At 46.3% G+C, this 22,537-nt stretch overlaps 1 protein-coding gene across 16 annotated transcripts in view; it reads left to right on the forward strand.

Annotated features, from left to right (window-relative positions):
• Positions 1-21,613, forward strand: part of CHD2 (chromodomain helicase DNA binding protein 2) — a 73,417-nt gene extending 51,804 nt beyond the window's left edge. For 15 of the 16 annotated variants that reach the window (XM_010571995.1, XM_010572002.1, XM_010572003.1 and 12 more), the window contains 22 exons: positions 126-288; positions 677-829; positions 1,343-1,414; positions 2,602-2,751; positions 3,377-3,525; positions 4,048-4,144; positions 4,895-4,987; positions 5,468-5,641; positions 6,574-6,749; positions 8,181-8,222; positions 9,275-9,414; positions 10,166-10,307; positions 10,446-10,596; positions 11,750-11,872; positions 12,195-12,323; positions 13,073-13,213; positions 14,398-14,532; positions 15,878-16,056; positions 16,450-16,549; positions 17,094-17,310; positions 17,680-17,929; positions 18,044-21,613. In XM_010571995.1, coding sequence (XP_010570297.1) covers positions 126-288; positions 677-829; positions 1,343-1,414; positions 2,602-2,751; positions 3,377-3,525; positions 4,048-4,144; positions 4,895-4,987; positions 5,468-5,641; positions 6,574-6,749; positions 8,181-8,222; positions 9,275-9,414; positions 10,166-10,307; positions 10,446-10,596; positions 11,750-11,872; positions 12,195-12,323; positions 13,073-13,213; positions 14,398-14,532; positions 15,878-16,056; positions 16,450-16,549; positions 17,094-17,310; positions 17,680-17,929; positions 18,044-18,377 — 3,310 coding nt within the window. In that variant the 3' untranslated portion in view covers positions 18,378-21,613. The remainder of the gene's footprint in view (positions 1-125; positions 289-676; positions 830-1,342; positions 1,415-2,601; positions 2,752-3,376; positions 3,526-4,047; positions 4,145-4,894; positions 4,988-5,467; positions 5,642-6,573; positions 6,750-8,180; positions 8,223-9,274; positions 9,415-10,165; positions 10,308-10,445; positions 10,597-11,749; positions 11,873-12,194; positions 12,324-13,072; positions 13,214-14,397; positions 14,533-15,877; positions 16,057-16,449; positions 16,550-17,093; positions 17,311-17,679; positions 17,930-18,043) is intronic. The other variant, XM_010571998.1, reaches the window with a different exon arrangement.
• Positions 21,614-22,537: the final 924 nt, after the last annotated feature.

The following is a 22,537-nucleotide window of genomic DNA, read 5'->3' on the forward strand; positions in this document are numbered from 1 at the left end:
GATGGAGGGAGGGAAGTAGACTGATGCCTGAATAAGGTGTCTTTGAAGGTTTTGTTCCTCCAAGACTCCAGCATGCCCGCTCTGCACTGTGAAATGATCTCGACTTCTCATTTTCCTGCCTGCAGGTGGATTTTGACAAGAAACTACAAAGCTCTTTCAAAGGGAACGAGGGGGAGCACATCAGGTTTTCTGAACATTGTGATGGAGTTGAAAAAGTGCTGCAACCATTGCTACCTTATCAAACCTCCTGAGGAAAACGAGAGAGAGAATGGCCTTGAGACCCTGCAGGTGGGCAGTGTCTTTGGTTACCACCTTTTTTCCTTAACTTTCCTTTTTCTTCTGTCCTTCCACCAAGATAAGATCTGGTGAAGCTTTAGCTTCTGCAGCTTCTCCATTAGAAACAGTGATCACAGCTAAGCCACTTGAATTTCCAGCCCTCCAATTCCACTGTAGGCAATGTTTTTTGGCCATCTAGAGTAGGAGTTGCATGCAATATAAGATCTATCTTGGATGGTTCATTATATGTGTGGCCTCTGCTGTGTAAATCCAGATGATTTGATTAGAAATGTATGGGACAAGCACGACCCCAAAAGAACCAGATCTCTGCATGTCTCTGTGTAATGTACGTAAGGGTAAGACTGGAAAGCATCAGCTGGAATGACGGTTACTCCTTCAGTCTCTGATCAGGAGCAGTGGAAAACTAATCCTCTTGGACAAGCTGCTGACCAGGCTGCGGGAGAGAGGCAACAGAGTGCTGATCTTCTCCCAGATGGTGAGGATGCTGGACATCTTGGCAGAGTACCTGACTATCAAACACTACCCTTTTCAGGTGAGAAACATCACCATGGAAAACAGTGGGGTTGACTTAAGTGCAAGAAAATGCAGTGGGAAGCCTGGGCAATGGGAGTCACTGAGTTTCCCAGAGACTGGTGACTGGGATTACAGGTTGCACTTATTGAAATACACTGGAGGGAACTGGGAAGTCCCTTCATTTCAGTGCAGCCCCATCTCTGCAAAACGCCTCCTCTGACAGGCCCCTGCTTCGGGCTGTGTCCTGTGATAAACCCCGAGGAGAGGATAAAAAACGCAGAGACCCTGGCTGGGAGCCTGTAACGGGAGCTGCAGTGTCACCCGCCGTGTGACTGTTGCCTGAGCATACACCCCTCCTGCCCTCGCAGCACAGCGGGCTAAGGCAGTGCAGTTATTTTTAATTGGCGGTTATTTTTAATGATTAAATGCTGCAGGCAGGGAAGGGGGCTGTTGGGCTCCCAGAACTTGGGTGCAGCAGTTCCTCAGGGCTCCTTTACCTTCTTTCTTTTATCATTATTGTTGATTTTTCTAGCGCTTGGACGGCTCGATCAAAGGGGAGATCCGAAAGCAGGCGCTGGACCACTTCAACGCTGACGGCTCTGAGGTACCGCAGCTGGGGCTGTCCTGCCTCGGAAGGGTCTGGGTGGGCTGCCTGAGCCGCAGGCATTTACAGCTGAGCTGCAGGTGGTGACTGCCAAGAGGGGATTAGTTCAGTTCATTTCTTTTTACAGGACCTCAGGTACTATTAAAGACGCAGATATAGAAAGTTTTGCAACTAGCTATATTGCTTCTTTTCAATCTCCCACATCCAAAGAACAGGGCTGCAAGTCACATTGCCAGGAAGTCCTGAAGAGGCCAGGAAGAGCCAGAATTTAGCAATTCTCTCCCCGTGGTCTGGGGAATGAGGAGGTTGCTAAATGATTCCTCCAGTCTGAAGCTGGTTTTGGATATGAAATGGCAGAGGCAAAAGGGGGATTTTAAGCATTGGCAGGCAATGGAGTCTGGTGTTGGAGGTGAAAGTCTCCAGCGTAATAGGAGAGGGCATCTTGTCTGGGCTTGCTGACTCACAGTGACTGGTGTGAGGCACTTGTTTTGTGCCACAGTCAGCCCAGCCTTGAGAAACACCCGTCCTCGCTCCAGAAGCCTGGACTGGGGGGAATCTTGTCTGACATAGGAGATATAGCTAGGTGCTTCATGGTAGTGGGAAGGGTAACAAATAAAGGTGAGGAGATTACAGCAGTGTGGGTGGGAAAGCAGCAGGAATGCCCACAGGAGCTGCCCTTTCCCCCTCTCCTGGGGTTATCCATGGGGGCTCAGACATCCTGGCTCTAACCTGGCACCCTGTGCCCTTGGGCAGTGACTCAAAACAGTCTGTTCGTTGCTGATCTGACCCCCAGCAGGTTTCAGGCAACAAAAAGCATGTGTTTGCCTGCTGCCTTTGTAGGAGCCTGGTGGGCAGCATGGTTTGACCTTCAAAAGCAACTCCAAGGTGCCCTTGCCCTGAGCCGTTTGCATTGCTTTCCCATAACTATGCAGGCCAGGCTGTTTCTGGAATAGCATACCTTTCACCCCTGCCAGCACCGCCTCACCTTGTGCGTCGGCTTAAAGAACGGTGGTACTTAGCCTGCCTGAGTAGAGTTTGTGGGAAGGAAATCCTTTTTCTGCTTAAGAAGCACGAGTGCAACAGAGCCCTCCTTCAGTTTCCTTGAATAGCTTTGAAGTCGCCACTGCTCTTTTATGTCCACAGTTACAGGCTGGCTAACTCACGGATGCTTTTTTTCTTTTCCCCAGGACTTCTGTTTCTTGTTGTCAACACGAGCTGGTGGGCTGGGAATTAATTTGGCCTCTGCTGATACTGTTGTTATCTTTGACTCGGACTGGAACCCCCAAAATGATCTTCAGGCTCAGGCTCGGGCTCACCGTATTGGACAAAAGAAGCAGGTTGGAAGAGTTTCCTGGGTCATTTTCTCTGTGGTTTCAGCGTGGGCATCTAAACAGGCTCCCACCTCACCAGAGCTTCTGAAAACATGGTCTTTTTGCCCTCAGTCCTGACTCCTGAGAGTACTGCCTACTCAAGAGAAGCTCAGTTAAAAGCCAGGAAACAAAAATCAGCCCAAATTTGCCAGACGCCAGGTTTTTCTGTTGGCTTTGGATCCTGGCATGGTTCAAAACCAAGAACCCAGCCCATGGCATTGCACTTCTCAGCCTAGTGGGCTCTGTTCTTTCTTGCCCTGAAAAACTTGGAGAGTAGAATATCCACCTTTAGTAGGGTTTTATTAGTTACGTGAAAAGTTTGATGCTAGTTTGGATTTAGAGTGATTGTTTCAGAAGATTTTTGCTCTGTGCTTAGTCGCACTGCAGGATCTGTGTTAACCAGCCTGATTTTAGCTGATCCCCCTGAGATATAAAAAGTACGTGAAGGTTTTTATTCTAAAAAGACACATCTGTGTATGAAGGAACCATGTCAGCAGACTAGTCTCCTGTGAAACCACTGAGGGATGCATCACTGTGTCAGCAGAGCATGTTCAGGTCCAGGAAATAGCTCTGTTCCTTTCTTGCCCTTCAGGTGAATATTTACCGCCTTGTCACAAAGGGTACAGTAGAGGAGGAGATCATTGAGAGGGCCAAGAAGAAAATGGTGCTGGATCATTTGGTTATCCAGCGTATGGACACCACTGGCCGGACCGTTCTGGACAACAACTCTGGGAGATCTAAGTAAGTGATGGTTTCAGGAGGCAGAGATGTCTGGTACAGCATGTGGCATAACCAGCTTCATCTGCTGGTATCTCACAATATTTGTTTGATCGGGTACAGGGCAGGAGGCTAATAAATGATGGCAGCTTCCACTGATTTGGCTTATGCAACCATTAATTTGGACACATAGGATAAAGATGATCAGAAATAAAAAACTAGTTTTAATGTGTTACCTGTTTCTCCTCCTGTCTGCCTCCCAGAGATCATCCTGGTCTGAGGGAACCTGGTGGTGGTGGGGGAACAGCTGCAGTTTGGCAGTGACCTCAGACTCTCCCAATTTCCACCCAGTAGATAGAGGTTGTCCCCTTTACGGTGGCTGTCTGTGCTAGAGCAGGAAAGAGATGAATAAAAAAAGCTTTTTATAGTGCTGGGTAGAAAACTCACTTCTTGCTTTAATTAGGAAAAACTTTGGTATGGTTTTGTGCTGTAGCAGTGATGACTTAACAGCTCAAAAACCATTTTCCTTCTCATTTGTTCTTGCAGCTCAAATCCATTCAACAAAGAGGAGCTGACAGCTATTCTGAAATTTGGAGCTGAAGATCTCTTCAAGGAGCTTGAAGGGGAAGAGTCAGAGCCTCAGGTAGTTTGAAATTGAAATCACGTAGGTGTTTGTAGTCCTCTGCAGGTCTGCATGGGGGATCATGTGTGCTCCTTCTTTGTACTTGCCCTATGCATGAGAGCAGGTCAGTCAATAGGGGGCACGTGTGAGTCCAGAGAAGCTGAAGAAAGAGAACTCTGGGGTTGGGGGATCAGGGGCTTGAGGAAAGCCTTGTTGTTTGGGGTTAAATAGTAATGGTCACCAAGAGAGTCCCTTGGCTCCCAAGGGTTCATTATATAGTTATAGCACAGCCTTCTGAAAGCTCCTCTTCCTGCCTCCTGAGCACTTCTTCAGCATCCTTTTTGGGTTGTTTTCATAGAAAGGCAGGAGTCGGCACAGTAAAGTCAAATAGGTTGCTCTCTCCTGCCTCAGTGCAGCGTTGCTAGACAGTTTAGTATTAAGTGCTTTGACTAGTTCTCTTAATGGCCTGAGTAGCAGAGCTTCCCCCAAGGGAAACAGTCCACAGTTAACACATGCCACTGTCTGGAAATTTTCCCTGCTGCACAGCCTTTTCTTCTGTCCTATCATCCTTATTTATACTCTTTTGTACCACTTGAGATAGGTCATCCCTGCCCTTGATGATGACACCCTGCAGATATTTGCACTTTATTTAGCTCATATCAGCACAGTGCGTGTTTAGCTGTTGCACCCCACGAGTCTGTTCTCAAAGCCTCTTATTTCCTGCTGTGCTCGGCACCCTCACCTTTATCACTCTTTCTTTCTGACTGATAGGAGATGGACATTGATGAGATTTTGCGTCTGGCTGAAACACGAGAGAATGAAGTGTCCACCAGTGCCACCGATGAGCTCCTCTCCCAGTTTAAGGTATGGACCCCCAGGCTCTGTAGTGGGGTGCAGGAATGTGGCTCCCCACATCTTGCCACGGTGCTAAGGTCAGTAACAGACAGGACAAATCAGGCCTGGTCAGAGGTGACTCCTGTACAAAGCAGTTCGCTGAGGGGTTGTCTGGGTTCAGTAGCTGGGGAGATTAGTAGCTATTAATTTAATTTCAAATAAGTGATTTTGAAGGCTGTCAATTAAATGCAGAATTTGCCAAATTTGGAAACAAAACTGGCTACTTACACAGGCTCCGCAGTACTTCTTAAACTGCACATACTTCCTCAAAAGCTGTTAGCCCAAAGACATGGCAAGGAACAAGGAATGCAGTGACATAGGTATCAATTATAAAGTAGTTATGGAATGTTGGCAAAATTCCTGTGAGAAGGAGATGAGGCTTAGCAGACAGTTCTAGGGTATTCCTGCCAGGGGAAGGAATTTCTAAAAGTGTTCCTTTGCTTATAAAAGGTGGCCAACTTTGCAACCATGGAGGAGGAAGAGACAGAGCTGGACGAGCGGTCCCAAAAGGACTGGGATGATATTATTCCAGAGGAGCAGAGGAAAAAGGTGGAGGAGGAAGAAAGGCAGAAAGAATTGGAGGAAATCTACATGCTGCCTCGAATCCGGAGCTCAACTAAAAAGGTACGGCCCATCTCAAGGAGCTGAGAAGCAGGAGGCGAGAGCTGGCAAAGGCAATGCTCAAGAGAAGCCTTCTTGCCATCTGAGTACTTCTTTCCCTCCTCCAGAGCTGGTTAGGAGTAAAGCACAGAGGTGGGCACATTGACCTCTTGTTGGCATCATGCATTGGGCCCATGGTTTGTAATGCAGTGTGAGGGCCCCTACTGGATTTGGTATGACTCATCTTATCTTAGCAGACAAAATAAAGAGAACCTGTAGTGAGCACAGGGCAAAATATCCAACTGTAAAATGCAGAATTTACTGCAGTTTATGCCATTTTATGGCTGTTTCTTTTCCTTGGGCTCTCTAGCTCCCTGGGCTGCTCTTGCCTAAATGTGGCTTTTGCAGGCAAAAGAGATGGTGTCTTCCCAAGTTCTTTTTTAGGTGATGGGATCTACCCCAATCCAACAGAAACCAGACTGTGCAAGGAAGCTCTTTTTGGATATGGGACTTTAAGGGGTTATGAACTGTTCTCTGGGATGAGCTGGGGAAAAACATTAAAGTGAAAACTGAAGAGAAGGATAGTTCATATCAGATTATTCCAGATTCATTTCTGAGTTATCCTGGTTTTCAAAACAGCCTAAGGGACTGTGGCACAAACCCACAGTAATCAAGGTGTTTTAATGTATCTAATACTGTAGTAAATCAAAATGCAATTGTGAAACTGCTGGCTAGAAGGCTCTAAAGGGAGGATGACCACCAGAGCCTTAGTTAGCTGGAAACTGCAAGGATGTGCAGTCTTTCTGGGTTGATTACATAGGCTTCTGCATCTTCAGGAAGAAATGCCAAGGTGTTTTACAGTCTGAACGTGAAATAGTGCCAGTGCATGGGAGGGGCAGAAAAGGTTGGCAGATTAGCAGTTGTTAACTGTACTGCTGTTTTTCTGGTACATACAGGCTCAGACAAATGACAGTGAATCAGATGCAGAAACTAAGAGAAGGCTTCAGAGATCATCTGGATCAGAAAGCGAGACTGATGATACCGATGATGAGAAGAGACCAAAGCGCAGGGGGCGTCCTCGGAGTGTTAGAAAAGATACTGTGGAAGGATTTACTGATGCTGAAATCAGGAGGTCAGTGCTGAGCACAGGAGACAGTTCAGAAAACAAATACCAAAATCCCATGCAGGTGGAGAAAACCCCAGTTTAATCCAGTAGGTATTCACCTGTAAGCACATCAGTGGTTTAGGTGGAGATGGTTCATTGGGCCAGCTTCTGCACCTTTGTGTAATTCAGTTTGCTCCCAGCTGATGACATAACATTCAGATCTGTGCAAAATGGGCTGGATTGCCTTTAGTCAGGCCCTTTCTGGGCCAAGTGGCTTGAGCTAATTCCATATTACTCGTGAGGTCTTAAGTACCATGAGATACAGAGCTGGAGAAGCCAAGGACTCTGGCCTTCCTGACATTTTTCTGGCAGTAGTCCTGCTGATTTAAGCTTTAAGTGAAAGGCAAACTCTGACAAAATAACCCCATGAGAAGCACTGGTCTCGTTGATCCCGGTGGTTGTATATCCTCTTCTGCACTGTGTCCCTGAAGTCATCTGGGGGGAGAATTCCAGAGCATTATTTTCTTCTCAAGTCTTCTAACTCTTGAGCCTTTCCCAAAGATCTTTGTCTTATGGCTCTGCCCAGATGTTCAGCCAAAGATGGAAGAGAGAGGCTTGTGAGTTTTCCTTGACTCTCTTTCCGTCTCTGAGTTGATGTATTTTTAAACAGGAGATGGTCAGACAATTTGGATTGTGGTAGCTGCCCCATACCCAGCCCTGAAACACAGAGAAGGAAGGAGGTGTTGCAATGTGAACTATAGCAGCCGTTTAGGTTATTGTGATGTAGAAGAAAGAGGCTGTAAGAGCACAAAATGAAAAAAAGAAGAGAAAAAATTAACTCATTTTAAAAATAATCTGTAGTTGAAGCCACTGGGTCTACTCCCAGCACAAGGCACTGTCCAGTTGCAGCAACGGTGTCTGACTCTTGCCGTAAAGTTGTGTGTTAGCCATGGCAGTGATTTTCAGAATGAAAATAAGACATAAAAATAAATAGCAATCCTTGTCTGCAAAATTCTGTTATGGATTGCACCACATTTGGCTCTTCTGTGATGGGTTGTTACATTTACAGCCTAAGCGTTAAAATTGCTAATGATGTTGATTTAATGCCTCCCTTCTCCTTGGAAAAATGAAGTTAATCATTACCAATATGGTGTGAGCCATGCTTGCTTTCAGTGTTTTTTATACTACAGTTATGACTCTCCTCTTTTTTTTCCTCATCTGCCAAATACCCAACATTCATAATGTTGTATTCTTCTCCAGGCAAGGTCACAAAACTCTTTGTGGGGGTTAATGGATTAGGTTTCTCAGTCCTGAGTGATGCTTAGCTAATCAGCATGGAATGCAAGGTTGATAATGTGGCAGGGTGTAATTAATATATTCCAGCGTATTTGTGATATTGGACTCACTTTTTATGGCAGTTGGTTTAGTTTCTGTTTTTTTTGGTTTTTTTTGGCTTAGGTTTATCAAGGCTTACAAGAAGTTTGGATTGCCCCTTGAAAGGTAAGTCCCAACCTGGCCCTTCTCCAGAGCGTTATCATGGGGGGATGTTGTGTTTCTAAGAACAGCCGTACACACATTGCTATGGGTGTGTGATACAACTTCCACAGATAGCACAAAGCCTCGCTGTCGTGTGATCAGTAACCCAAGCACTGCCATACAGTCCCTCATGTCTCTGTTGATGGGCACTGATGAATGCTGGCTGAAAAGCAGCTAAAGCAGTAGTGGCACCAGCAGTGGAGCAGTAGTACACAGCATCATCCTTCTGGCAGGGTCTGACCCTTGGGGCATTTCCACTCTGCCTAGAAAGGAGAGGGAGCAGCTGTCTGAACAGCAAATGCTACCCAAAACACTTGCCAAGCTTCAATATGCATATTAGTTTCAAGACTGAATTTGGAGCATCTTTCCCTCACTGCCATATCCCTCTTGAAGGGAAGCGGAGAAAGGCACATACCATCCTCAAGTGCGGGTCTGCAGAGCCCTGCACAAGTGCTGTGCCCCAGCATAAGCGAAGGGAGGAAGGGAGATGATGGGCACATGTGCTGGGTCTGGAAAGCCGTAGCCCTCGCTGAGGTCTCAGAGCTGAGGCAAGGATCCTTGCATATATTGTATGAGAAATGACTGTGTTTTTTCAGCTGGTTATACTCTTCTCTTGTGAAGCATGAGGCTTGTGTGTGGGCCTTGATGTTACTAACTTCAGCCAGGCAAAAGGGATAGCAGGTGGCACCTTTGACCATCAAATGGAGTTAATATGGAACCAGGAAAGCACAAAGGAACACTGGACAGTCACAGAAGGTGCCTGTTGTGCCCAAGATAGACAGTTCTCACCTTTGCTTTAATACTAAAAAAATCTCCAAAGGATTGAATCAGTTATACTACATCTGCACATCTGCAGACTAAAACTGTGTTGTTTCCTGCATGAACTTGACTTGTGCAGGTTTCGTACATTCATACATATACAGCATTGACTACTAAAAGCTATGGAACAATTGCTCAGGAAGTGACTGGGAGGAGATATGCTGTATCAAATACAAAACTTTTTTCCCCTTTCCCAGGCTGGAGTGTATTGCCCGGGATGCTGAGCTGGTGGATAAGTCTGTGGCTGATCTAAAACGGTTAGGGGAACTCATCCACAATAGCTGTGTGTCAGCAATGCAAGAATATGAGGAGCAGCTGAAAGAAAATCCAGGTGAAGGTAAGCAAGAGGATTATGTGCTGCTGTTACGATGTTTTTGGGGATGTTCCATGGAGCTGGTGAGAAAACTGTTCCCTTCCTGGACGGGGAGGCATACCACATTGCTGCTTAAAAGCAAAGAAGCAGCACACATTTAAACCATCCCATCTCTGCCAGGCAGCTCTTGCCAATGGAGAGAAACCCCTGAGTCTTCTGCTCAGACTGGCAAGTGCCATTTGGGTCTGTTGGCTTCTGCTGAACATCAGTTTTTGTGGGGACAGGCTGAAGTAATCAGCTTATTTAATGCTGGGCCACAAGGCAAAACAGATCATATTTTAACTGTTCCCGGGATTGGGAATCAAACTGGTGCTGTGTGTACTCCATGGTAAAGCTGGATCCACAATTAGCACTTCCTGGAGCTGGCATCATCAACCGCTCCATGTATGGCTGTTCTGTGATGTTGGTTTGGAGATACAGGGGTCTAGGTTGGATTTCCCACTGGGTCTCTGCCTATTGCATCTGAACAAAACTACTGAAGCAACAGCTTCAGCATACTTAGATGTATTTTTAAGAAAATTATACTGGGAGGTGTTTGGATTGCAGATCTAAGTGAGTTAGTGAAAGAAAACTTACATTTTGGGCCTGCCTTAGCAGACAGCCTTATGTTTAAATAAGAGGTTACAGGCAAGGTCTTGATCTGTGTGTCTCGATGTTCTTACAGAGGCACTTCTTTCTGTAAGAGTTCTCTTAGTTGCTGTATTTTATTGTTGAGCAGGGAAAGGACCTGGAAAAAGAAGAGGTCCTACTATCAAGATTTCTGGTGTCCAAGTCAACGTGAAATCTATCATCCAGCATGAAGAGGAGTTTGAAATGCTGCATAAATCCATTCCCACGGACCCAGAGGAAAGGAAGAAGTGAGTTTGGCTAAGTAGGCAATGCAGAAAGAAGCTCAGGGAATTTGGATTTTGTAGTGGAAAGAGAATAGCTTAGATATGTGGATTTGCTTTACCTCCAGCAGCATTAAAAGTAGCTCATGTTTGAAATGCCTTTAGGTACCGCCTGACATGCCGTGTCAAAGCTGCCCATTTTGATGTAGACTGGGGAGTGGAGGAGGATTCTCGCTTGTTAGTGGGAATTTACGAGCATGGTTATGGAAACTGGGAGCTAATTAAAACAGATCCGGAATTGAAGTTATCTGATAAGGTAGGTTGCCTTGCTTGTTGCTTGCATTGGGTCCATTGCAGTGTTCATAGAGAACATGTTTGATTTACTCCAGAAACAGATGTTTATGGTTGTAACCACTCCAAAAATAATAATAAATAATAATGAGGAAAACAGTGACCTCCATGGAATGTTGCACACTTGATGGAAAGCAGAGTTGTGTTATTTGATTGGCAGTAAATTTTCTCTGAACAGTACCATATGAACCACACCGAAATGATGCAGGAAGAAAATGGTAATGCTGACATGTGTGGTTACATGCACAGTATAGAGGGTGCATTGCATAATCGTGACTTGATATTTCCTTGAGTGTCTCACAAGAAGCTGAGTCTGAATTTCTGTGTGGAAATAATTTTTCGCAGATTTGACACTGCTTATGTCAAGACTGGTCTGTGTTAGCTTTGAGGGTATAGTTACATGACTGGCTATGGCAGCAAAGCCAGCTGGAAAGCCTCCATCTAGTTCCTCTGTTCCTCAGTCATTCCCATAAGAACTGTTTATGGGGGCCATGTTGAAACGATCCAGGTTAAAAATAAGCCGCCATCGGTTGTGTCAGCACAATGGAAGGAGAGTGAACTGCAACACAGGGCTGAGGAATGTTGAGAATATCTACACCAGCTTTGTTGCTAATATGCTGCATTCCCGTGACATCCCCGCTAGTGCTTTTAGCAAAGAGATCAGACTGTGGCTGCAGCCTTGTCCACTAAAAATTCTGCATCTGTGTCATTGCTGTAGCAATGTCTCAGGTTACCAGAGGGGACCAGTCTTTGTGACAAGGCTGTCACAAACAAATCTGATGTGTCAAGGAGAGTGGACTCAGATTTGCAACTCAAGGTCCCAAAGACGGTTTGCAAAGATTTTTTTCTTCTTTTTGCACACTTACAAGAAAGATCATAGAGAATCTAGAGAGCTGCCTCAGGGTCTTTTCACTTCTGCAAAAGGCTAAGGGGACAGATGCTTGCTAGGACCTTTGCTTTTGGCTAGACAGGGAGAGTCTGTGTGGGAGCTGGAAGAAATGGCTTGAACCTTCTTGTTCACTCATAAAGTGCAGTATCTCCAACCCTTTGCTGGGCCTGGAAGGGACTGCTGCCAGTGTGTATCTCTTTTGTCAAGGTTTTTTTCTTCTTTATCAAAGATCCTACCTGTTGAGACAGATAAGAAACCTCAGGGAAAACAGCTCCAGACCCGAGTTGATTATCTGCTGAAACTGCTGAAGAAAGATCTGGACAAGAAAGAAAACATGAAAGATGGGGAAGAGGTGAGATGTGGCTGCTTGATTCTGGGGGTTTCAGGATGAGTGGCTGGCTGATGGCGGGAGACAGTCTGTGTTCCCAGGTTGCTGAACGTCTTCTACGTGAAAGCATATGGACTTGTCTGTTGTCTGATTGCATTGTGATACTGAAAGGATAATTAGTAAGGGGCAGGTAATCATTACACTTACTGAAGGACTGAGGCTCATCAGGCTTCCTGCCACCCTGCAGGGCCTGCAGCTGTTTGCAAGATGTTCAGGAAATGGGGTATGTCCCCAGGAAGTAGCTGTAGCTCTTTGCTTGTCCTGACTTGTTCTGTGTTTTCACCAGGGTAAGCTAAAGAAGAGGAAACCACGAGTGAAAAAAGAGAACAAGGCTCCCAAAGTCAAAGATGAGCATGGGAATGAACTCTCTTCTCCTCGGCACTCAGACAACCAGTCAGAAGAAGGTGAAGTCAAGGTGAGTCAACTTAGTGGATAGTGGCTTTTCCAGGTTTCCTTGAGCTATGTGGTTACTGCAGAAACTCACCTTGAGAAGCACCCCTAGCAAATGGCTTGTGGAGTCAGGGGCACTACAGACCACATTCCCACAAGAGACTGGCAAATGTACTAAAACATATATACAGCTGTTGGGGTGAAAGAAAGACCTTTCCCACCCACTCTTTTAAGTTAGTGCTTTAAGTGTTTTGGGGGATCCTAGAATGGCCGTACACATCCACATACTGACTTGGAGGAAAGATTGTCTCAGGACAAAGTTTGTTGCCCTTATAAAGCAGAGAAAGAAGAATTGTTTCCCTCTCCTTTTCAGTACGTCAGCCAGCGGTAAAGCTGGAGTTTACCAAGGTCATGCTGTTGCTTAGAAAACTTTCTGTCTTTGAGTGGTTTGGCTTGTAGTCTAAGGCTTTTTGTTCATGTGCTGATCAGTATCTACCTTGGGGGCTGAGTGTTCTCGAGCACAGCTGGCATAGGAAAGCAGTGCTTATCTACAGTTTGCCAGCTAGATTGGGGCTCGTCTATTTTTTATACCCTTTTGTCAAGGGCTGGGTGGATTGCAGCTGGTTAAGCAGGGCTTGCTGTCTGGTTAAAGAGGTGTGAGGGCAAATTTGGATGGACCTCAAAAATTGCCTGTGTTTCAAGGATGTAAGTTTTATGGAAGAAAGTGTACGTGAGACGAGGGACTCCAACTTTGTGCTGTGACTGATTTTCTAGGAGGATGGCTTGGAAAAGAGTCCAGTGAAAAAGAAACAGAAGAAGAAAGAGAACAAAGAGAACAAGGAAAAACAGACAACCACTAAGAAAGAAAAGGAAAGTGATAAAGAGAAAAAGAAGACAAAAGACAAGAAGGAGAAGGTATGTGGTACTCTCAGGAAAAGTTTAAGAGATAGGAAAGTCTCTGAGCAGAAGGGCAAGCTATGAGACTTATGATTCATTAAAGGCCCTGTGTGAAAAGACATGAATGAGGCACTGTGGGGTGAGGTATTATTCCTTTTTCAGCCCTCCTGAATTCTTATTGTGAAGAATTGCAATAAAAAGTGGAAAAGGCAATATATCCTAAAGCTTGGGGGAATGTGAGCAAAAAGGAAGAGATTTTGTCAGACTGCCTTTAAAGTACAGTGGTCCCTGTGGCAGTGATATGGCCAAATAGCTGATGTTAAGGAAGAAAGGGGGAAGAGCCTGGAGCACTCAGATCAAAGTTCTGTTCAGCAGTGATTTATCACAGGGTTGGCAACTCCTTGTCTGTGTTCCCCTTTAATTTAAACTCACCCCAAATAACCCAACTGTCCACACCATCAAGACAGTAAGTTGTCCTTGTCGCTGTTCAGGACTCACCAGAATGAGTGTTTCAACATCAATGGTATGTTGTGGACTAAAATGTCCCTTGAATTTTGGGTACAACTGCCCTGAGGCTGGGTTCAGATTGGAAGGGGGGTAAAAGCTTCTATAATAATGACCTGAAGTACCTGTCCAAGGAACAGGTATGTACTGCATGCCCAGTGTGTTTTGACACTGAGGTCATAAGTGCAAATCAAGTTTTGTTGCATATGTAGGGGAAAGTTTGCTTTCCAGTGATTTTTGGTATAGCTTTGACTGCAGGTAAGCCATGTGTCAAAATTTACACTAACAGGCTGATTTGAGGTTGCTTTCCAGAGTGTCTGAGGACTAGTGACATGGCATGAAATTGCAGATCCTCGTAGACATGAGACTACTCTGAGCTCTGTCCTTTGCAAGGGATATATATTCTTTAGCTTAACGTCTCTTACAAGTCTTCAACATTGGTTTTCTCTCCATGAGTATGAATATCGTATTCATGTCCAAAATGTTGGTTCTGACTTCTCTCTACTCCCTCAAGGATGACATAAAGCTAAATAGAGACATTGCAGCTAAAGAGTTTGAGATCTTGGGAGGAAAGTTGTAGGAGCGATGCCTGGGGTTTAACAACTGCCAGTAACAATAGTGTGGAGGTTGTTAGTTGGATCACTTGAGATCCTGCAGTCTGGCTCATCATGTGATGTGTGTAATTTGTCCTTGTAAAGCCTAAAGGTGGTGAAGCCAAATCTGGAAGTAAAGGGAAGAGATCGCAAGGTCCCGTCCACATTACTGCAGGGAGTGAACCAATCCCCATTGGAGAAGACGAGGATGATGATCTGGACCAAGAAACGTTCAGCATAGTGAGTATTTTCCTCAAGAGATGGGAGGGTGCTGGCAGAGAGCCCAGCGAGGCAGCCAGGGTTTGCTTGCACGTTATCCAAGGATGTGGTTTAGGTGTTAGGGTGTGAGCCCCCTCCTAGTGCCTCACAGTGATTTCCTCTGGCTGATCTCAGAGCACGGCAGAGCAACCCTGGATGAGAGTTGTCCACCAGCCCCCTCTGTGCCTACTAGCTGGCTGCTGTAAATGGCACTTCAACTGGAAGAAACTTCAAAGCTCTTTCAGCTCCTGATTCTCACCAAGCAATTGCACTGTTAAAGGGTTCAGATAACTCCCTTAAAAATTCAGCTTTGCATGAGTGCGCATGTTCAACCCCTCCTTCTGCCAGGGATACCAGCCAGGACAGGAGAGGGCAGCATGTCATCAGAGCATGCAGAAGGGCTCTCTTCTTCAGCTGATAAGTTCCCACTGCTCATTTGACAGGCCTGGGTTACAGAAGACCCTGCAGCGTTATGTGGCAGTCTCTCCTGTAGAAGCCAAGGAGCCATTTCCCCAGGTGGGGAAATACAGGAGAGTTTTGAGGGTGGCCTTGTATGGCTGTGGGAGGTACAGAGTTGTCTGAGCTGTAAGCACTTCCCTAGTTGTGTAAATGCTCTTGCAGCAAACATGCCTGCAAGGCTCATTGTAAAAATAGCCTTTTAGTAAATGTTGTCATGGCAGACTCTCCTTGGCTTGACTTGCACAGGGAAATGCTGAAATATCACTGTTTAAAAACAGTTCTCTAAATGCAAATCTGTGTATTTGCTGCAGGTCCTGTGTTATTTTTGTCTGTTTTTTTCTTTAACTTTCCCTCTGTGATGCATTAAAGGTCCAGTCAGGCAGTAGAAACCTGTCTGATTTACTGTCTATGCGCACAGCTGAAAAAGAGGGTGCTTTCATCTCATGTCTTCCAGTTATGGTAAAAGCGATAAAGCGACCACAGATGGGGATGGACAGGGAGGGTATTGAGTGAACACTCATTCAGCTGGGGCTGTTGGTTCAGCATGTTGATGCTCAGTTACGCTTCCTTGCCTGCTGTGGGATCAGTGCAAGAGCAGACCATGTTTGAACACTTACGGTTTGCAAAGCAAATTTTTCCCCTCTAAAAGAGGGGGGCAGCGGAGGTGGGGAGACACTCGTCTTTTCCTGATTATTTTCTGCAGCATGTCTAACAAATTGCTATTTTCATAGCTGATTTCTCCTTGCCTAATGGTCAAATAAAGCTAATATCTTGTGCTAATGAACTTCTTCCAGCTCTGTCTGATTAACAAGGGAACAAAGTAGAGCCCTGTGCCAAATCACTTTCTGCTCTCTGTTGCTTTTTCAAGTGCAAGGAAAGGATGAGACCAGTCAAAAAAGCACTGAAGCAACTCGATAAGCCTGATAAGGGACTGACGGTTCAAGAACAGCTGGAGCACACACGCAACTGTCTCCTAAAAATTGGGGACCGCATCTCTGAGTGCCTTAAAGCCTACACTGACCAGGATCATATCAAGCTATGGAGGAGGTGAGGGATCATTTTGTTTTCTTTGGCTGGTCTGTCATATTTAAAAATGGTAGTCAGAGGCTGCTGGGTTTTGTGTGGATGTGTGCCATTTGCCTCCTATTTAACCTGTGCAATCTTGTGTTCTCTAGCCCACTCAGTCCATACCAGTGTCAGGTGAGGGTTTTGTCTGCAAGTTGTGCTGGTTTCATTTTAATTAATTTCAGAGCTAGTTTATCTAAACCAGTGCAAACCTCTTTATTTTACTTTGAAGAACTTGGTTCCAGCTCATCCTGTCCTGAGCTGGGTTGAGACTGTTTTCCAGAGAGGGTAGAACTGATATGATGTTGGTTTGAAAGCAGCTGGCAGTTAAACTGCTGATGTAGCAATTAACAGAAAATATTCATGTCATTCTAGGAACCTGTGGATATTTGTGTCAAAATTCACAGAATTTGATGCCAGAAAACTGCACAAACTCTACAAGATGGCTCATAAGAAAAGATCGCAGGAAGAGGAGGTGAGATCTGAAGTGCCTTCCCTCCAGTTGCTCTCTTTAAAAGTTGTCACACTTGAAGTGTCAATGCTTTCTGCCTCTTGTCATGGGCTTGCTTTATTGTTGGTGGCAGCCTGTGATTTTCTTAACATCTAAACAGTCTGGTTGCATTTGCCTCCTCTTTCATGTGACATTTCTCCTTTCATCTAACAACACTGGTCACTTTGTCCTGGCTCTTCTGACCAAGAAAAAGCATTGCTTGGTGTGGCACGTTGTGTTGAATTGACCTTTAGAGTGAAAAGCCTGGGAGAGCTGCCCTGTAGAGATAGGATGTCGAAGCAGAGCCGTGCGGGGCAAAACAGTGCCTGTCCTTCACCACATTTGTACCATTGCCATTCATACCATGCTCAGGCACAGTTGGTTCACCAAGTCTCAGAGAGGTGGGTGGCCCACAGCATGGGGAGTCTGCGGAAAAATCCAGAGCCTGACAGACAAGACCGTTGCTCACATAGTCTGAATCTTTTGGTGGAAGAGCAGTTGAGCTGTAACCATCTCTTCCACCTCGCAGGAGCAGAAGAAGAAGGAGGACATGTCCAGCATGAAGAAGCCGTTCCGCCCGGAGCCTTCAGGCTCCAGCCGCGATTCTGTGATGTCCCAGTCTCACGTGCCTCACAATCCTCATTCCCAGAAGATCCACCTGCCCCCTTCCCATGCCCAGCAACAGATGCACGGGCATCCGCGTGACAACTATGGCCATCCAAACAAGAGACATTTCAGCAACACAGGTGAGCACTGGCAAGCCAGGAGAAACCATCCCTTCTAACCTAATGGCTGTTTGCCCTTGGACACAAATCATTCTGGGACTTGTGGCTGATCAGATTAAAGGTGATGGGATGGAGCATATATTACCACTGTACTTATTGCTGGACTGGAAAACATAATGATATAGTGATGAAAGAGTATAAGAACAGGACAGAATAAGATTTGCTAGAATAATAATAAAGAAATTCAAAGAATAAAATTGGGCCCACGTAATTTAGGGAGGAGAAAGTTAAAGGGGCACAGCAATAGTTATCATTTCTTTGAGAATTCAGCAAAGTGATGGGCTTAAACTAAAGTATGAAAGACACTTAGTGGTGCTCTCCTCATTGCAGACCGAGGAGAATGGCAGAGGGATCGAAAGTTCAACTATGGTGGCAACAGCAACCAGATGTGGGGTGGAGAGCGGCATCACCAGTATGAGCAGCACTGGTACAAGGACCACCACTACGGGGATCGACGATCTCGTGGAGAGCCCCACCGGAGCTCTGGGAACTACAGACCAAATAACCTCTCCCGCAAGAGGCCATACGAACAGTACAACAGTGACCGAGACCACAGAGGCCACCGAGATTATTACGACAGGTAATTCCCTTTCATCTCAGAAAGGCTGGGAGGAGTTTGCAACGATGCACCCGGCTGTGGTGGCCAGGCTTTCCTTGGGGAACTGATCTCCATCCATTCGTTTTCTCTCTGCAGGCACCACCACGATTCCAAGCGTCGAAGATCTGATGAGTTCAGGCCTCAGAACTACCACCAGCAGGATTTCCGACGGATGTCTGATCACAGGCCACCCATGGGATACCATGGCCAAGGACCTTCGGACCACTACCGGTCTTTTCACACAGACAAATCGGTAGATTACAAACAGCCTCTCCCTCCACCTCACCCTGCAGTGTCGGACCCTCGCTCACCCCCCTCTCAGAAATCTCCCCACGATTCCAAGTCACCTCTTGATCACAGGTCACCTCTGGATAGGTCCTTAGAACAGAAAACCAATCCAGATTATAACTGGAACATTCGGAAAACATAAAGTGACTGAGAGGGGGAAAGCGCACGTCTGAAATACTTGGTTTGATGCAACAGTGGCTGGTTTCTCCAAGCCAGCAACCAGGAACTCTGAACATGCTGCTATCATCTTGCTGGGTCAAGGAGGATTTTGGGGGAGTAGGTGAAGGAAGATTTTCCCTAGCTCTTGGTTCTGGTTTGGATTCCTGTTTCCTTTCCCCTCTTCTACCATTGAATGCTGGAACCAGCCTTGCTGCCTCATTCTTTGTTTTGTTTTTGTTTTCCCCAATCCAGTGGACCCAAGGGAATATTCCCTAGCCAGTGTTTCCCCAAACCAAGAAGGCGGATCGATGCTGCTTAGGATTGTGCAGAAGGCTGTGTGCCTCTTCTGACTTGATGTTACATGACAGATGCTGCTTTGGGGTTGGGGATAAACTGGTTGGGCTGTTTAACCAGCATAGGGCAATGGGAGGATATATTCAAGGAGGGACAGGAGAGTCCCTCAGCAGACAAGCTTGGTTGAAAGAGGGACTTGATGTCCCTGCAGAGTGACTCCAAAGGAGTTGGAGCCATGCTGGTGACAATCCATTGCTTTCCTGGCCACACTATCATTTCCATGTCTTTATCCATTTCAAGAAACTGGCTCTGCTTTGATTGTGTCCCCTGCAACAGAAGAGGTATGGGGGACCTTCCTCCTATCTCCAGAGCTGGAACTGGCAAATCTTGACTTTGGGGGGCTTTGGGATATGTGAAAAAAAGACAGACTTCCTTAACAAAGTCTTAGTTCACTTCCCACCAGTAGGAAAGAAATTGGGTTGACAACAATATTTCCCAGTGGACAGGACTCAGGAATTCATAACAGAACGCCTCTTCTCTTCTGACATGGGCAGCTTGGATGATCCAGGAGCTAACAGATGTTGGCTGGGAGCTGCAAGGTCAAAAAATGGCTCTAGGCATCTGGGGATCCTGAAGCACCTAATCTCCCTGCCACTAAAGTCTGGTCTTTGGGCATCATTTCTCTCTGCGCTTCGCGAAACAGTGATCACAAACCCTTACTGCAACCAAAGGATAAGGATGGTAGAGCAGAGTTAAACAGGAATCCAATGGACTGATCACTGTTCAGCGAACTGTCACCTTCCTGCCACTGTTCCAGCAGTCAGCAGTAACTCTGAATTGCTAAGAGTACCTGCACTGAAAGACCTTCTGTCTGTCTAAACTGGAAATGTGCCTGGGGGCTTAGCACCTAAGTGAGCAGGGAGACAATAAGGAATTCAGGACTGAGTCCTTAAAAATCCTTGGAGCAAATGTCTTAGGAGCCCAGCATGGCAGAGGGAAAAGAGGAGTCTGCAGCCCAGCTCGGTGGACTTCAGAGCAAACACTCCTCCAAGTATTTGAGCCACAGCGTATGATGCAGAACAGTGTCCAGCCTGGAGACAGGTGTGGTGAGAGGGGTTGTGCACAGATTGCTGGCCAGAAGTAGCTTGGGTGATTATTTTTCAGGTCCTAGGTCTTTGTTTGTAGAGTCACATCCCTGGAGACCACAAAGCTCTCCCAACAGCTGGGCTGCCCAGAGCGTGGTGTCTGGGGATGCGACATCTCCCGGAGCTCAGTATTAAAGACCAGGCTGTTCCAGACTCCTTTTTGGTGGGGGAATGAAGCTGGGCCCCCTACTGAGATGCCAGTATCTGACCCTAATAAGCTGTCGTGTCCTTTCCCCGAAAGACTTCAGGGGAGATGGGTGTTCAGGGCTGGCTTCCTGACTCCAGCCAGTGCCTTGGAAGGCGCACACAAACCGACACTAATACCCCCATGTTGCCCCTCCATGCAGTGCATCCCTTGAAATCTGCGGCTGTTAGTCACTCCTTTCTGAGCCCACTGCTTTAAAGGGACAGACAGGAAGTGTTTTGCTCCCCTTTTGTTTTTATTTTGCAAGATTTCTACCAAATGCAGGGCAGTTTTGCTTCCTTAGGGGCACTGTTCTGCCCCAAGAAAGTGTTACGCTTGTGTTTACTTGTGCAGGAGGAGGTGAAGGCAAGTCTTCCACAGTCCCCCTTGGAGCTGCTGGGTTGATGAGAGGTGTTGAGATAGCATGTTTCCGCGGTGTTTCTCACTAAGCTGTGATTGCAGGCACGCTTTGTTGTGATATTCCGCAAAGAGGTCCTTTCTTTTCAGAGGTATTAGCTTTTAATGTGAAAATGGAAGAAACCTCGGAGGTGCAAAGAGTTGCTCTTTTTGTTCACCAAGTGGTGCTATCGTGATAGAAAGTTCGTGCCATACACTTGTAGCGAAATGCAATACTGGCCAGACCAGTGTTATGGTTGGTGCAGGAAAACTTTGAACCCCAGCAAGAGGCATTTTCTGTGTCTAGACATGGGGGTTTCTGCTCATCCTGGGTTCCAGGTATGAAGTTGGTTGTGGTTTCCTTCTTGCGCAACAGCAAAAGCTTTACCCATATCCACCGAAGAGCTGTCCCTGCTGTTACGTTAGCCTGAGACTGAAGTCACATAGTTTTGTTCACTCATGGTGGGTGGGTCTTCACTGGGTTTGGCTTTAATGAAGCTGGAGAACTAGATTTGGGAGAAAGTCCTCCCTGAGTGCGCACACACATGCATGCATTTTATGTCCTCTCAACATAGGGACCATAACCAGACACAGTCATTTGGATGTGAGCGGGATCGGAGGGGACAGGTCCACAGCCATAAACTTCACTGCGGTGTTTGTGACAACATCTGGTACAGCTCTTCTTTCCAGACCAGCTGCGGGATTCCCTCTAGCCTCTTTGCAGGAAAAAGTAGCAACTTGCTGGGTTTTTATTTTAAAAAAAATTGTTTTTCAGCCTGACCTTTTGGGAAATGGTGTAAACTTGTGAATTCACATGATGGAAGTCCTGCAGACTGAAACACGCTGCAGGGACAGGCGATGTGGTGCCCAACCAAAATGGATACTTAACAGTGCTCTGAAGTCCTTACATGAACAGTTTAAGTGATCCATGCAGAAATACTATTCTGCTTTCAGCCGTTTCCTCCCGACCTCCTCCTTCCCTCTGGGGAGAGAAGGTCTCTTACTGTAAAAATGTGGACTTTTAAACCTGTTGACTAAAAACAGTAATTAATATTAATTTATATTTGTGAAAAAATGCCACTGTCCTAGTGATTTCTGATGTAAATATGTTGTTTATATAGTATGTATTAAATTTTCCTACATTGTAAAACTGCTGTACTTTTGATTCTTGTATATTAAAAAGTGTTACTGAGATTTTCAGAAATGCGCCAGTCAGTGTGTGGTGTGTCTGGGGGGGTCCTGTAGCCCCTCGGTATGGTGGCAGGTTTGGTGGAAGCACAGGATAAGCACCTAAAATGGGGGCTGTTATGGGATCACAGGGCCCTTTCCTGCCAGCCACGGGCATGCCGTGATGGGTATTTTCACTGTGCAGGAATAAGCATGTTCTTCACGGCTGTTTTACATAGTTTCGCAGTCAGTGGTGATAGAGACTTGGAAACCCCTTTGGATAGGAATTTCCACCCGATCAGGAGAAGCCGTGTGTTTCCTCTACCCATTTCCATTCACTGGGATGGTACCAATGTTTATGTGTTTATCCAATCTCTGTCTTTTCTGGGTCTCTGGGAGTGCGGGAACTTCTTTTTGACCCTTTCTGGGGAGAATTCTCCTTTGTCTAGGAGAAATGCTGCTCCCGCTGCATTGGTGGAGTTCTCCACTCTGTCCCGAGCCCCTTCTGGGCAGGACATGCCTTTCTCTGGGTGGGATGAGATGGCATCCTGGAGGCTGCTTTGGTTTGGTCTTTACCCTCCACCTATTCATACTTAGGCCCACACGGCAAGATGCGGTGCAGGGATTTGCAGCTGTTTCTCCCAAGTTATAAGAGCTCATTGTAAAAAGGGCTTTTCACACCTGCAGCCACTGGGTCCAGCCATTCCCAGCCTCTCTGCTGCTGAGCCAAGTTTCAGCCAAGAGTGAAATTTCACAGCTGAGTTATATGCCCCTGAAAAATGAATTTCCTAATGGAAAGAGTGACTGGGTGTTAGCCGCGTGTCTGCGGCAGGGAGAGGGGGCTCGGCTAGAGGGAGGCACAGGGACTATGGGGAGCTGGTCCACGTGTCCCTGCTTGGAGCGCGGGGCCGTGAATCTACCTGAGGCAGGTGATCTTTTTGATTCCGCACTGACTCA

Source organism: Haliaeetus leucocephalus, unplaced genomic scaffold (genome assembly GCF_000737465.1).
Source record: "Haliaeetus leucocephalus isolate CR32 unplaced genomic scaffold, Haliaeetus_leucocephalus-4.0 Scaffold339, whole genome shotgun sequence".
Taxonomy (NCBI): domain Eukaryota; kingdom Metazoa; phylum Chordata; class Aves; order Accipitriformes; family Accipitridae; genus Haliaeetus; species Haliaeetus leucocephalus.